Consider the following 16,098-nt stretch of genomic DNA (forward strand, 5'->3'; position numbering starts at 1 on the left):
ATACTCACCTGGTGCTTATATAGTGGAAGGTATTCCTCTAAGCTTTTTTTTTTTTTTAAACATATATTCTTCACAACAGTCTTACTAGACAGATACTGTTAATATCCCCACTTTACAGATGGAGAGACTGTGGCTGACTTGGTAAGTAACTTTCCTAGGTCACACAGTAAGTGGCAGAGTCTCCTGGAATACAAACCCACCTTGCCAAAAAACCGTGTAGTCATCCCAGACTTCTCTCTCTCACTTACGTTCTGTATACATTCATCAGCAATCCCTGTTGGCCGTATCTTCACAGTATATCTAGAAATTGATCATCTCTTACAGACCTTCACTCTGTCACCGTTGTCCAAGCCACTTTCATCACTTATTTCAGTTATTGCCTGAACTTCCTATTTGTTTCCTGTGCAGTGTATTCTCAACATAGCTGTCATTTAAAACCCAAGTTAGGCAGTCTCAGTCTTCTGGTGCCTTCTTCATCTCACTTAAGATAAAAGCAAGCCTACAAAGTTCTACAGTGCTACCCCTCTGCCCATTTCTGACTGCTCTCCCTATCATTCTTCCTCAGCCTGCTTCCTTGCTGCTCCTCAGACCACACCAAGTACACATCGTTTGTATTTACTTTTATTTTGGCCAGAGTTCTCTTCCAAATACCCACATAGTTTGCTTCCTCACTTCCTCAGTTCTCTGCTCAAATGTACCTTTCAGAGAGTCCTTCCTAGGCTACTATATATAACATAGCAACCCCCCTCCTACCCTCTGGCCTGCTGGAGACCTCCATTTTCCTCTTACCCTGCTGTATATTTTTCTCCATAGCACCTATCATCATCTAATGTAGTATATGTACTATTATATCCCAATTTTACAGATCTTAGCAAGTCGAGGTACGGGTGGGTTACTGTACATGCTCCTCTCAATATCAGACCACTAGAGTCAGTCATGGGGAGTGACCTGAGTGCTGAAAGGTTATAAAACTAGGATCTGAGGAGTGGTTCAAAGAATTAAGGATTCTGACCAGAAAATGGGATTTTGCAGCTCATCATAGCTTTGTTAAAACTTAAGAGTTTGTCTAATGGAAAAAGTTCTATGGTATGGAACTAGGTGCAGTAGGGAAAAGTTACAGTGAGATAAATATGTGGAAGATCTTTTTAGTAGTTTGATGGATGGTTTTGAAGATGGAATTGGACAGCTTTTCAGTTTTCTGTTGTGGAAGGGTTTAAGTCAAAATCGAGGATGACCATTCTGGAGGAGGTCCTTGCATGCAGCACTGGGCCACTGTTCAGGGACTACTTATGAAGATGTCCCTCTTTGCTGATCGGTGTCTGTACTGTGTTTGGTAAGTCAGAGTGTAATTAGGATAAGAAGTATGGTTCTATTACCAATTTGAGTCGGGGGGAAGTACTAAAGAAGGTTTTAAAATCACAACATGTTATGGTCCTGTTAAAATCAGAAATGAGGGCGCCTGGGTGGCTCAGATGGTTAAGCGTCTGCCTTCGGCTCAGGTCATGATCTCAGGGTCCTGGGATCGAGTCCCACATCGGGCTCCCTGCTCCTTGGGAGCCTGCTTCTCCCTCTGCCTCTCTCTCTCTGTCTCTCATGAATAAATAAATAAAATCTTTAAAAAAAAAAATCAGAAATGAGACCAGATTATTAGGGCAATTGTATTAAGCAGTAAGGGTCAGATCATCAAAATGATTGGTTTTTAGGCCTAGGAACAGCTCCTTTTAACATATTTGAGAGACTGTCATAAATTTTAATTTATTAGCAATATTTAAAATCTCTTTTTCTGTTGAGGTGTAATTCACCATAACATTGACCGTTTTAAAATGTACAACTTCATGGTTTTTAGGGTATTCCCAAGGTTGCACAACCATCATTACTATCTAATTCTGGAACCTTTTCATTATTCCCAAAAGACACCTCTGTTTCCATTAGCGGTCACTTCTCATTGCCCCCTCCCCCAGCCCCTGGCAGCCACTTACCTTTCTGTCTTTATTGATTAGCCTATTCTGGGTATTTCATATAAATGGAATCATACAGAACGTGGCCTTTAGTGTTTGGCTTTTTAAATCTAGTATGTTTTCAAGGTTCATGCCTATTGTAGCATGAACCATTACCTCTTTCCTTTTTATGGCTGAATAATATTCTTTTGTAGGGGTGGAGCATATTTTATTGATCCGTTCATCAGTTGATGGACATTTGTGTTGTTTTCACTTTTGGACCCTTAGGTGTAGTTTTGCTATCAACATTCATATATGAATTTCTGTGTGAATGCATGTTTTCAGTTTTCTGGGATACGTATCTAGGAGTAGAATTGTTGGGTCATAAGGTAACTCTATGTTTAGCTTTTTGAGAAACCGCCAAATGGATTTCCACAGTGTTGCACATTTTACATTCCCACCAGCAATGCATGAGGTTCTAATTTCTCCACATCACTTACTTTCCATTTTTGTGATTCCAGCCCTCCCAGTGGGGGAAGCTCTCATTTTAAAAGTAGTAAGTTTCACTATGTTTATGTTGCCTTCTAAATTTTCAAACCCTGATACATTAAGGGTTCAAGTCTTTAGATGGATTGATGAGAATATGATGTAATTAAAGCCCACATCATTGTATGGTGACAGATGGTAGCTACAGTTGTGGTGAGCACAGCATAACATATAGAGTTGTCAAATCACTATGTTATATACCTGAAACAAAAATTGTGTGTCAACTATACTTCAGGAAAAAAAAAAATAAAGCCCAGATTGTGGGCTTAATGTGTGTTGTGTTTACCTTCTGTTACCATAGCAGGCCTACATTTCTCACAAGTAAATGCTGTTGGTTACAAGGAAATTAAATTAGACTAAGTCTTCCATCCCTGGAGGACTAAGTCAAAGTGTATGCCCTGTTAATAAGTCAGTCAGCAAGACAATCTTGGCATAAAGACAACATATATTGCTCTTGTATATCTGTCTCTCCCTCCCTCTCCATCCCTTTCTTTATTTACTCATTTCCTGTCTCAGCTATAAAGGGTTTGAGATGATTTTCATAAAGATTATGTAGCATGGAGTAATGACAAAATATCTCTAAGAATAGAATCAGAACCAGGGAAGATAGGAATGAAAGAAGGAAATTTTGTGTAGGACAACATGATCGTTAAGACCTAATGTAATTATCTCATTGAATATCCATATTTGACATCAGCTTATTATCTGGCAAAGTTACTAAGAAGAGACATGGTCAGTTACACATTTTACCTTCATACTTTTTCTCCAAAGAAGCAAAGGTTTTTATAGCTCTGAATTTTAAAAAAAGTCTCAGGTGGGTTTTTATGTAATGGAAATAAATCGTGTGTAGAGCTGTCCTCATTAAAGCACTGGTAACATGAGTATAATTTTTAACTGTGATACACTAGTGTGGGGCTATAATATTTGTCACACATTGTGAATGTCTCTTGCTATTTATTTTATGGACACTTTAGGTATTAATATTTTTCTTCCATTTGTATTCTCTGTTTTCCAGAACACATACACTGAAGCTTGGGACAAGATATTTACCTAATTTCTGGTAAGTTAAGTGACTGGTTTAGAGCTAAGTGACATGAAATAATTATACAGCTATAGTTTTAGTCATTGAACATTTAAGAGAAATTTTAGTGACTATAAGATAAAAATGGCAGGGATAAATTTTTATTATTGCATAATGTTAAAAGAACAGAGAATTTTTTGTGAACCTGCTTGTAAAAGACAGTAGCCAAAAATGTAGGTCATCATTTCCTAAAGAATTGGATTACTTTTATTGAATCACATATTGATGCTTTCCTTTGTGAAGAACAGTTATCTCAACATAACCTAGTTTAAGATAGAAACTTAGTATGATCCACTTAAGATGTAAGTCAAATTATTAGGATCAATCTGAAATTTCATTCTTCATCAGGTTTATTTTTCTCTCTCAATTATAGCTTGTGAGTTACTTCAAAAGCTAACCCTGACATGCTTCGTGAGCATGCAAATGAAACCTTATAATTTTCACATTGAAGTCTGCAACAAAGTTAACCATTAACAATCTACTCATTTTTGGTATTAAGAAATGATTCTATGCAGTATTTATGTAGACTAAAACATTTAACTTTTCAGCTGTGAAGAGAATAACACTGGATTATTTTTCCCTTCTAGTGGCCAAATTAAAGACCTACCATGACAATGAAGAAAGAGACTGAATTTGTCATTTTCACCTAAAGAAAAATGATAGACAAAAATCAAACCTGTGGTACAGGACAGGATTCTATGCCCTATATGACTTGTCTGATTCACATACTTGAAGAATGGTTTGGTGTGGAGCAGTTGGAGGACTATTTGAATTTTGCAAACTATCTCTTGTGGGTTTTTACACCACTAATACTTTTAATACTTCCTTACTTTACTATCTTTCTTCTCTATCTTACTATTATTTTCTTACACATTTATAAGAGGAAGAATGTATTAAAAGAAGCCTACTCTCATAATTTATGGGATGGTGCAAGGAAGACGGTGGCAACTCTCTGGGATGGACATGCAGCAGTTTGGCATGGTAAGCAAGATGATTTTGCTGTCTGTGTGTGGCTGTTCATGTGTGTGGCACTGAAACTGTATTATCATCCCATTTTATTGATCAATACTGAAAAATATAAGGGATATTTACTATTTCCTTTTATCTCTTTGCATGCATATGTCTTTCTTAAAATGAGTTTTTCCAAACACATTAATTTCCATTAAACAAAGAACCATACAACAGTGTAAGCTCTTACTATAACCTAAAATATTAAAGTTTATATGTAAGACATCTGAAAGACTAAGAAACTAATTAAAACTGTATAGAAACCTGTAGAAATCTGCTTTAATTATTTAGTATTTAATTGCATTTTGTTCAAAATAAGTTTGACTTATTTTTGTGTAGTGTATTTTTAAAAAAATGAATATTAACTAATAATATTAAATATAATTTGTATACCATAATTTACCCATTTCCTGTTTGATTCATTTCAGAGGTCATATGTCTCTTGAATAAATGAGATAGCAACAAGTTTCTCTCTAGGGTATTTATCCTTTTCTTTATCATTTGAGAGATTGTGTTGTTTTACGTTTAATGATTGGTGTGGTTCTTTGGATAACATGAAAATTACCCTCTTGTGGCCTATTATCAAGGACTTGGTGTCTTTTTCTACCAATATTTATCTTATCTGTTGGTCATTTTTGCATTGGAACTATAAAAAAATAGAATTCAGTAGGTGTGTAACAAAGTTGTACTTTCTGTTTCATTTTGGGCATCAAAGTCATTTCACAGAAAGATGCAGAAGTACAGATTTTGAAATAGATACCAGAGGATATATACCACGGGAGTACAAGGCTGCTATTAGCAAAGATCACCAGTGACATGCTTATTAGGCCAGTGTGTCATCATTTTAATGCTACATGCAGTCTTATAAAGTCTTTTTTGAGCACTTCTTATGCCACACACTGTCGAATGTTTAACATACATTCTTCTAAAACTTAGAATAGATTCTACATCTTATCTCATTTTACAGATTTCCTGTGAGGAAGTTGAGGAACAGAGAGATTGTTATTTGCCCAAGACACACTAGGAAGCTAGGAAGTAGACAGGATACAATCTCAGCTCCAGAGCCTGTCCTCGTGATCTGTGCTGTGGTCAGTTTGTCCCAGGTTGGGAATTCAGGGTCAAAAGTAGTGGTATTCAGCAGGTTTGCAAACAGGAGCCATATGCCTTTGATGTATTGAATTCTGAATATTACTCATTAATACTAATGCTCTCGCCAGTCATTACAACTCTCATGCCCTTTTATGGTTGTTTTACATGAGACAAGATGATACTTCAGCATATCACACGTGTACATGTGCAGAGACTGCATCTTTGTAGGCTGCTGTTGGTTTATTGTCTTTAATACGGTCACACACAACTTAAGTGGCATTGTTTCCAATGTTTGTTGGGAATATATATCCCCCTCCCAAATATATATCCCCTATATTTCAGGATAATGTATATCATAAGGAATTTGAATTTATTTCGATTTCAGGAAACATGATTTAACTTAGATAACTTCAAGCACTAAGCTTATTTTGTAGTAGAATATAATTTTGAGGTGTTTTTATCTTTCTGAGGTAATTTTTTTATACCCTTTTATTTTTTAAATTTTATTTTATTATGTTATGTTAGTCACCATACAATACATCATTAGTTTTTGATGTAGTGATCCATGATTCATTGTTTTCATATAACACCCAGTGCTCCATGCAATACGTGCCCTCCTTAATACCCATCACTGGACTAACCCATCTCCCCCCCCCAAAACCCTCAGTTTGTTTCTCAGAGTCCATAGTCGCTCATGGTTCATCTTTCCCTCCGATTTTCCCCCCTTCATTTTTCCCTTCATTCTCCTAATGTCCTCCATGTTATTCCTTACATTCCACAAATAAGTGAAACCGTATGATAATGGACTTTCTCTGCTTGATTTATTTCACTTAGCATGATCTCCTCCAGTCCCATCTATCTTGATGTAAAAGTTGGGTATTCATTCTTTCTGACAGCTGAGTAATATTCCATTGTATATATGGACCACATCTTCTTTATCCATTCATCTGTTGAAGGGCATCTTGGCTCTTTTCACAGTTTGACTATTGTGAACATTGCTGCTATGCACATTGGGGTGCATATGGCCCTTCTTTTCACTACATTTGTGTCTTTGGGGTAAATACCCAGTAGTGCAATTGCTGGGTCATAGGGTAGCTCTATTTTTAATTTTTTGTTTTCCAGAGTGGCTGTACCAACTTGCATTCCCACCAACAGTGTAAGAGGGTTCCCCTTTCTCCACAACCTCTCCAACATTTGTTGTTTCTTGCCTTGTCAATTTTTGCCATTTTAACTGGTGTACGGTGGTATCTCAATGTGGTTTGATTTGAATTTCCCTGATGGCTAATGATGATGAACATTTTTTCATGTGTCTGTTAGCTATTTGTATGTCTTCTTCGGAGAAGTGTCTGTTCATATCTTCTGCCCATTTTTTGACTTGATTATTTGTTTTTTGGGTGTTGAGTTTGAGAAGTTCTTTATAGATCTTGAATACCAGCCCTTTATCTGTAGTGTCATTTGCAAATATCTTCTCCCATTCTGTGGGTTGCCTCTTAGTTTTGTTGACTGTTTCCTTTGCTGTGCAAAAGCTTTTTATCTTGATGAAGTCTCAAAAGTTCATTTTTGCTTTTGTTTCACTAGCCTTTGGAGATGTATCTTGAAAGAAGTTGCTGTGGCTGATGTCAAAGAGGTTACTGCCTATGTTCTCCTCTAGGATTTTGATGGATTTCTGTCTCACATTGAGGTCTTTCATCCATTTTGAGTTTATCTTTGTGTATGGTGTTAGAGAATGGTTGAGTTTCATTCTTCTGCATGTGGCTGTCCAATTTTCCCAGCACCATTTATTGAAGAGACTGTCTTTTTTCCATTGCATATTTTTTCCTGCTTTGTCGAAGATTATTTGACCATAGAGTTGAGGGTCCATATCTGGGCTCTCTATTCTGTTCCATTGGTCTATATGTCTGTTTTTGTCCAGTACCATCCTGTCTTGGTGATCACTGCTTTGTAATATAGCTTGAAATTGGGCAACGTGATGCCCCCAGCTTTGTTTTTCTTTTTCAACATTTCCTTGGCGATTCAGGGTCTTTTCTGATTCCATACAAATTTATGACTGTTTGTTCCAGCACTTTGAAAAATGTCATTGGAATTTTGATCGGGATGGCATTGAAGGTGTAGATTGCTCTGGGTAGCACAGACATTTTAACAGTGTTTATTCTTCCAATCCATGAGCATGGAATGTTTTTCCATCTTTTTGTGTCTTCTTCAATTTATTTCATGAGTGTTCTGTAGTTCCTAGAGTATAGATCCTTTACCTCTTTGGTTGGGTTGATTCCGAGGTATCTTATGGTTTTTGGTGCTATAGTAAATGGAATCGTTTCTCTAATTTCCCTTTCTACAGTTGCATTGTTAGTGTATAAGAAAGCAACTGATTTGTGTGCATTGATTTTATATCCTGCCACATTACTGAATTGCTGTATGAGTTCTAGTAATTTGGGGGTGGAGTCTTTTGGGTTTTCCACATAAAGTATCATGTTATCTGCGAAAAGAGAGAGTTTGACTTCTTCTTTGCCAATCTGAATACCTTTTATTTCTTTTTGTTGTCTGATTGCTGTTGCTAGGACTTCTAGTACTATGTTGAACAATAGTGGCGAGAGTGGGCATCCTTGACGTGTTCCTGATCTTAAGGGAAAGGCTCTCAGCTTTTCCCCATTGAGGATGATATTCACTGTGGGTTTTTCATAGGTGGATTTTATGAACTTGAGGAATGTTCCCTCTATCCCTACACTCTGAAGAGTTTTAATCAGGAAAGGATGCTGTATTTTGTCAAATGCTTTTTCTGCATCAATTGAGAGGACCATGGGTTCTTCTCTCTCCTCTTATTAATGTGTTCTATCACATTGATTGATTTGCGAATGTTGAACCACCCTTGCATCCTGGGGATAAATCCCACTTGGTTGTGGTGATGATCCTTTTAATTTATTGTTGGATCCTATTAGCTAGGATTTGGTCGAGGATTTTGGAATCCATATTCATCAGGGATATCAGTCTGAAATTCTCCTTTTTGATGGGGTCTTTGCCTGGTTTGGGTATTAAGGTAATGCTGGCCTCATAGAATGAGTCTGGAAGCTTTCCTTCTGTTTCTATTTTTTGAAACAGCTTCAGTAGAATAGGTATTATTTCTTCTTTGAAAGTTTGGTAGAATTCCCCAGGGAATCCATCAGACTCTTGTTTTTTTGGAGGTTTTTGATCACTGCTTCAATCTCATTACTCGTTATTGGCCTATTCAGGTTGTCAGTTTCTTCCTGTTTCAGTTTTGGCAGTTTGTAGGTTTCCAGGAAGGCCTCCATTTCATCCAGATTGCTCAGTTTATTGGTATATATTTGTTGATAATAATTTCTAATAATTGTTTCTATTTCCTTGCTGTTAGTCATGATCTCTCCCCTTTCATTCATAATTTTATTAATTTGGGTCCTTTCTCTTTTCTTTTGGATAAGTCTGGCCAGTGGTTTATCAATCTTATTAATTCTTTCAAAGAACCAGCTTCTAGTTTCGTTGATCTGATCTACTGTGTTTCTGGTTTCTAATTCATTGATCTCTGCTCTAATCTTAATCATTTCTCTTCTAATGCGTGGCTTAGGCATCGTTTGTTGCTTTTTCTCTAGTTCTTTAAGGTGTAGAGTTAGTTGGTAAATTCAGGATTTTTCAGTTTTTTTGAGTGAGGCTTGGATGGCTATGTATTTCCCCTTTAGGATTGCCTTTGCAGTATCCTATAAGTTTTGGACCAATGTGTTTTCATTCTCATTGGTTGCCATGAATTGTTTAAGTTCTTTGATTTCCTGGTTGACCCAAACATTCTTGAGCAGAGTGGTCTTTAGCTTCCAAGTGTTTGAATTTCTGCCAAATTTTTTCTTGTGATTGAATTCCAGTTTTAGAGCATTATGGTCTGAGAATATGGAGGGAATAATCTCAGTCTTTTGGTATTGGTTGAGACCTGACTTGTGACCCAGTATGTGTTCTATTCTGGAGAAAGTTCCATGTGTGCTCGAGAAGAATGAGTATTCTGTTGTTTTAGGGTGGAATGTTCTGTAAATATCTATGAGGTCCATCTGGTCCAGTGTGTCATTCAAAGCTCTTGTTTCTTTGTTGATTTTCTGTGGAGAGTGGAGTATTGAGCTTTCTGAGATATTTTTAAATACGCATTTATGGCTCAGAGGAAGTAAAATATATAGTTCTTAGTCTGTTTTAATTTTTTTATGGTAACTTGACATTATATTTTATTAGGATAAGTGATACTCTTTTAAAAGTGATTTTTCCTTATTCAGCCATTAAAAAAACGAGGAAATCCTGCCATTTATAACAACATGGATGGACCTTGAAGGCATTATGCTCAGTGAGATAAGTCAGAGAAAGACAAATACTGTATCATTTCACTTATATGTGGCATCTAAAAAAGAAAAAACCCAAACTCATTGAAAAAGAGGTCAGACTTACGGTTATCAGAGGCAGACGTTGGAGAAGGGGGATTGGAGGAGGGTGGTCAAAGGTACAAATTTCCAGTTATTAGATAAATAAGTTCTAGGGATATAATGTACAACGTGACTATAGCTAACAGTGCTGTACAATATATAGTAAAGTTTTTAAGAGTAAATCCTAAGAGTTCTTATCACAAGGAGAAAAAATTTATTTCTTTATTCTTATCTATATGAGATGATGAATGTTAGCTGAACCTACTGTGGTAATAATCATTTCACAATATATGTAATTCAAACCATGATACTGTTTGCCTTCAGCTTACACAGTGATACATACCAATTGTTTCTCAATAAAACTGGAAAAAGTGATTTTCTTTGCCCTGTTGTTTAGTGACATATATAAAAGGCATTTGTGTGCATATTTGGATTTTGTATTGGTATCAAATCAGTTTTAATTCATGCTTTTTAAAAGAATCTTCAAAGGAATTTTTTAACTAATAAATATGTTCATTGTAAAAAAAAGTGGCAAAAAAACATAAGGAAAATGATGGTCACCTAAAATTTACTATTGCACTTGAATTTTGTTAATATTGTGGTGTGTTTATAATTTTTTATATGTGCTGCCAACTAGTATTTTTCATGTCACTAAGCCTTAGTGACTTCTAATGACTACATGGAACTCTGTAAATCTTAATGAATTTAGTCAGTTATCTGTTGAACCATCACTTATAATTTGTTCACTATAAGTATCTTTGTATAAGAATCTATCCAGTGTGGGGCGCCTGGGTGGCTTAGTTGGTTAAGCGACTGCCTTCGGCTCAGGTCATGATCCTGGAGTCCCTGGATCAAGTCCCTGGATCGAGTCCCGCATCGGGTTCCCTGCTCGGCAGGGAGTCTGCTTCTCCCTCTGACCCTCCCCCCTCTCATGTGCTCTCTCTCATTCTCTCTCAAATAAATAAATAAAATCTTTAAAAAAAAAAAAAAGAATCTATCCAGTGTTTTCTGTTTTGAAGTTGTATTTTATGTCATACTGTACATAATTTAATGTTCTGTCATTTTTCAAAAAATTCCTGATTCTTATTTGCTGCATAATATAATGCCTATAGTAAATCAAAAAATATTAATTTGATGTTTCTTAAATACCTACATTTCTAGGCAGTTTGCTTGGCGGTAGGTTGATGAAATCCCTACCCCCAAGTTAGCTTTTAAACTATTAAAAATTTTGACTTATTTTTCAAAAAAACATTATTCCTAGAAAATATGAATATTTTTAAAAGCTGGACTTTTAATATTTAATATTTCCCCTGAAAATTAGTAGGATCAGGAAGAGTCCTCAGTAAGATATCTAGATGTTTTTGAGAAAAGTAAAAGCTATATATTTTAGCACAACTGTAAAGGTGAGGACTGTAACTTTCACCTTAGGGAAGTAAGGAATATTTCATTTTGGGGCTTTTAGTTGTTTTTTTTTTTTTAAAGATTTTATTTATTTATTTGAGTGAGAGAGAGCGAGCGAGAGCATGAACAGGGGGAGGGGCAGAGGGAGAAGGAGAAGCAGACTCCACACTGAGCAGAGAGCCCGATGTAGGGCTTGATCCCAGGACACTGAGATCATGACCTGAACCTAACTGACTGAGCCACCCAGATGCCCTTAGTTATTTGTTTTATCTTGTTTTATTTTGTTTGTTTTACAAGGGAAATTTACTTCATTGTCTGAAAATATGTATGCTTACCTAATGCTGTCATAACTGGTTAAATTCATTGGCAATACAAAATTTTTGAAAAATACGATGGTTTGATTAAGTAGGCTGGTTTATGGTTTATTATTTGTTATATGAGTTAGAGTTTTATTTATTTATTTTTAAAAATTTTATTTATTTGACAGAGAGAGAGACAGCAAGAGAGGGAACACAGCAGAGGGAGTGGGAGAGGGAGAAGCAGGCTTCCCGCGGAGCAGGGAGCCCGATGTGGGACTCGATCCCAGGACCCCGGGATCATGACCTGAGCCGAAGGCAGACGCTTAACGACTGAGCCACCCAGGTGCCCCGAGTTAGAGTTTTTTTTAAATGGGCCATAATAGCACAAACTTAACTTTCTTTTACTTTATATTTTATTATTATTTCATAAAGAAATGAATACATTTTATTCACTAAAAGAGTCCTATAAATTAAACAGTATGTAGCGAAGTCTATTAATTAAATTGAGGTATTAAGAGACATCTCCTCTCTACTTCAGTTGGTAAAGCATTTCCTTTAACCTCTTCTCTTGTCTTTTATTGAGTGAGGGACTGCCTGAGCTTAAAACCAGGTTCTCCCCAACTACTGGCTGCTGGCCTTGACAAGTTACCTAACTCCTTTTCCCACTTCCCCCTCTCCTTTCTTCTCCCTGCCTTTTGCAACCATTATGATTTTTTCTAAAACATTTAGAATTACAGAGAAGTTGCAAAAATATATTTTTTCCTGCATATTTTTCATCCACCTTCCCCTAATGTTAACATCTTACATAACCATTTCTACAGTTATTGACTTTATAATGGTACAATACCATTAACTAAGCTACAGGTCTTACTCAACTCTTACCAGTTTTCTCACCAGTGTCCTTGTACCAGAGTCCCATGCTACATTTAGTTGTCATGTCTCCTCCAATCTATGATGGTTATTTAGTTAGGTGTTTTGTTTTGTTTTGCTTTGTTGTGTGTGTCTTTCATATCCTTCACAGTTTTGAAGAGGACTGCTAAATTATTTTGTAGACTCTCAATTTAGATCTGATGTTTTTCATAATGAGACTGAAGTTATGCATATTTATGCATATTTGACAAGAATACCACAAAAATGATAATGTGTCCTTCTCAGTGCATTATATCAGAGGTTCATGATGTTGATATGTCTTATTACTGGTGATACTAACTTTGATTATGTGGCTAAGGAGGTGTCTCTGGGTTTCTCCACCATAAAGTTGCTATCTTTTATTTTGTAATTGATAAATATCTTGGGGGGACCACTTAAAACTATGTAAGTAAACTTCGTCCTCAAACAAGATAATGTTTTTGAACCTCATTTTCCTAAGGATTCAGTGAAATTTCATGTAAAGTAGTATTTAGCATAATTTCTATTACATACTAAATGTTTAATAAATGTTAGCTATCATAATTGTAGAGCATCTTTTTTTTTAAGATTTGTTTATTTTAGAGAGAGAGCAAGAGCACATGCAAGCAGGGGGGGCAGTGGGAGAGAGAAAGGGAGAGAATCTCAAGCAGACTCCCTGCTGAGCACGGAGCCCGACCCAGGGCTCCATCTCATGACCCTGAGATCATGAGCTGAGCTGAAATCAAGAGTTGAACGCTTAACGAACTGAGCCACCCGGGCACCCCACGAGCATCTCTCTCCAATAATTTGGATGGCACCAAAATACATTGTCTGTATCTTGATCATTATTAAGTTCAACTTAACATACCTATGTTCAGAGTCCCTAGCATTTTCAAGATATTTTTAACTATTATTTTTAGTAAGAAATGCATTTTGCTATCAAGTATACACACACACACACACACACATATATATATATACTATTTCATGAAAAGTATATGTACTTTCTACAGTGATGTTTTATTTTCTATTCTACTTTCTTTTTTTTTTTTTAAGATTTTATTTATTTATTTGAGAGAGAGAGCACATGAGAGGGGGGAGGGTCAGAGGGAGAAGCAGACTCCCTGCCGAGCAGGGAGCCCGATGCAGGACTCGATTCCAGGACTCCAGGATCATGACCTGAGCCGAAGGCGGTCGCTCAACCAACTGAGCCACCCAGGCGCCCTATTCTACTTTCTTATTTAAAAAGAAAAATGCTCATAACTCACTAAAATGATTTCATAACTCACTAATAGATTGCAACCAGCATTTGCAAATCACAGATGTAGCTTAGTATGGGCATATCTGTAGTACAAGTTACAGTATAGGGCGAGAGCACAGACTTTGGAGTTAGACAAATGTGGGTTTACACCTTGGCCCCACCACTGTGTGACCTGGGCCCAGGGTCCGTACTACTCAAAATCTGCTACCCCCCACCCCCAGACAGTGGTTGGATGGACAGTGACAATTAATTGCCATTGTGATTACTTTACCTGAGCTTGTATTGTTCATGAAATCCCCTAAGTATTTGGTATACTATAGGCAGGAGATGATAGGACTGCACTTTGAAACTAACATTGGGAAGAGGGAGTGATAGATTTAAGAGGTTTTGGAGGTAAAATGTAAAGACTTGGTGACCAGGTAAATATGGAGTCTTGAGGGAAGAAGGACTAAAGTGCCCTTAAGTTTCTACTTTTTTTTTTTTTTTTTAAGATTTACTTATTTGAGAGAGAGAGAGAGAGCAGGGGGGAGGAGTAGAGGGAGAGAAGCCCAAGCAGACTCCATGCTGAGTGTGGAGCCCAGCACCGGGCTCTATTCTATGACCCTAAAATCATGACCCAAGCCGAAACCAAGAGTCCGCCGCTCAATCAACTGGGCCACCCAGGTGCCCCTAATGTTTCTACTTCTGCTAGACAGGGGAACATTGGACAGGAAGCATTCCATTTAGAGGCAGTCACGTGAATGGAAGCACAAAGATGGGAAAGTATTTTTAGGGAGCCACCTTTTGTCCATATAATTCATGAAAGAATTTGACTAATAACACTTGATAGGCAGTTGGGCTCTAAAAGACCTTGAAAATGTTGGACTGGAGTGTGATCTGATGCTTTCTGAGCAGTAAATGGTATATCACATCTTTGCTTTAAGAGTGACACCATTTAATATTTGGACTTCATGTTTATTGCCACTGTGGTAAACCATAGTTTTTGTCAATAATTGAATTAACTGAATGTTTCTGCTTTCAGCTGATGATTTGGTATTATATAAGTACAATTATTTAATTTTTTTTTTAATATTCTGGAAGGCAAGAAGGAACCTCAGAAATATTCTGTGTAGTATCCTTCAAAGAAGTATTTCTTATTTCTCAAAAAATTTATCTGATGAGACAATTGATTCTTTTGGTAACTCAAGACCACCTCAGTGATTGTTCTATAGAGCCAAAAGTAAATCCAATTACTTGAATTAGAACTAGGTAATTAGAAAGAAAAGTTAAAAGTATACATAATCTCAAAAAATCATTAAATTCAATTTTTAAAAACATTATTTTAAGTCCATTTGAGATATTACCAAGTACTTTATTTTAATATTAGAATCACAGTTACCACACTTAACTTTCATCTGTTGGGTGAAGACATTATAGACTACTTCAGAAATGAATTTCCTGCTCTGAAATTTACACTGAAGTCTTCATTATTCAAGTTTGTTTCTTAGCAAATCAAATGGGGTTAAACTTAAGGAAAGAAACAGATAGTTTCAGATTTTCATATTCTGGACTTTCCTTTTGTCTCTTACACATGAACGGCGGGCTCCTTGGGACAGCTGCTCTGTGTGGGGCAGTATGGCTTTAGGAGCTTCCTTTCCTTTTCTGCTCTAGTCACTTGAGATATTCTTCCTTCTTGGCTTCCTTTTACTTTGAGCCTAATTCTGCCATTGGCCTCTAAATGCGTGTTTTTTTTCCCTTGTTTTGGGTTTTTTTTGGAGAAAGATGTCTACATTTTTATTTAATTGAATGAATTGGAGTATAAACCAAAGTTGGTGTTTCTTTTATGACATGAAAAAATAGTAATAGCAAGAACAATTTCTGTATCACTTCATAATTTTATTCCTTTTTAAAAATTGAGATATAATTAACATATTTCAGGTGTACAACATAGTGATTTCACATTTGTATATATGTGAAATGATCACCACAATGAGTAGTTAAAATACATCATCATACATAGTGACAAAAATTTTGTTTTCTTGTGATGAGGACTTTTAAGTTTTATTCTCTGAACAACTTTCAAATGTATAATACAGTATTACTGTAGTCACCATGCTGTACATTATATCACCATGACTTATTTATTTTATAACTAAAGTTTATATTTTTTGACCCCATTTTGCCCACCCCCTATCTCCTGCCTCTG

The 16,098-nt window shown here is 36.3% G+C and overlaps 1 protein-coding gene across 4 annotated transcripts in view; it reads left to right on the forward strand.

Annotated features, from left to right (window-relative positions):
- The window catches only part of TMEM68 (transmembrane protein 68), a 49,404-nt gene that overhangs the window by 3,526 nt on the left and 29,780 nt on the right, over positions 1-16,098 (forward strand). For 3 of the 4 annotated variants that reach the window (XM_064588319.1, XM_045896543.3, XM_064588320.1), the window contains exons 2-3: positions 3,499-3,543; positions 4,152-4,545. In XM_064588319.1, the coding sequence (XP_064444389.1) occupies positions 4,221-4,545 (325 nt within the window). In that variant the 5' untranslated portion in view covers positions 3,499-3,543; positions 4,152-4,220. Of the gene's footprint in view, positions 1-3,498; positions 3,544-4,151; positions 4,546-11,952; positions 12,108-16,098 lie in introns of those variants that run through there. The other variant, XM_064588321.1, reaches the window with a different exon arrangement.

This window comes from Mirounga angustirostris, unplaced genomic scaffold, assembly GCF_029215605.1.
Source record: "Mirounga angustirostris isolate CCGP_5_RB_7025 unplaced genomic scaffold, mMirAng1.0.hap1 SCAF_4, whole genome shotgun sequence".
NCBI classification, from domain to species: Eukaryota; Metazoa; Chordata; class Mammalia; order Carnivora; family Phocidae; genus Mirounga; species Mirounga angustirostris.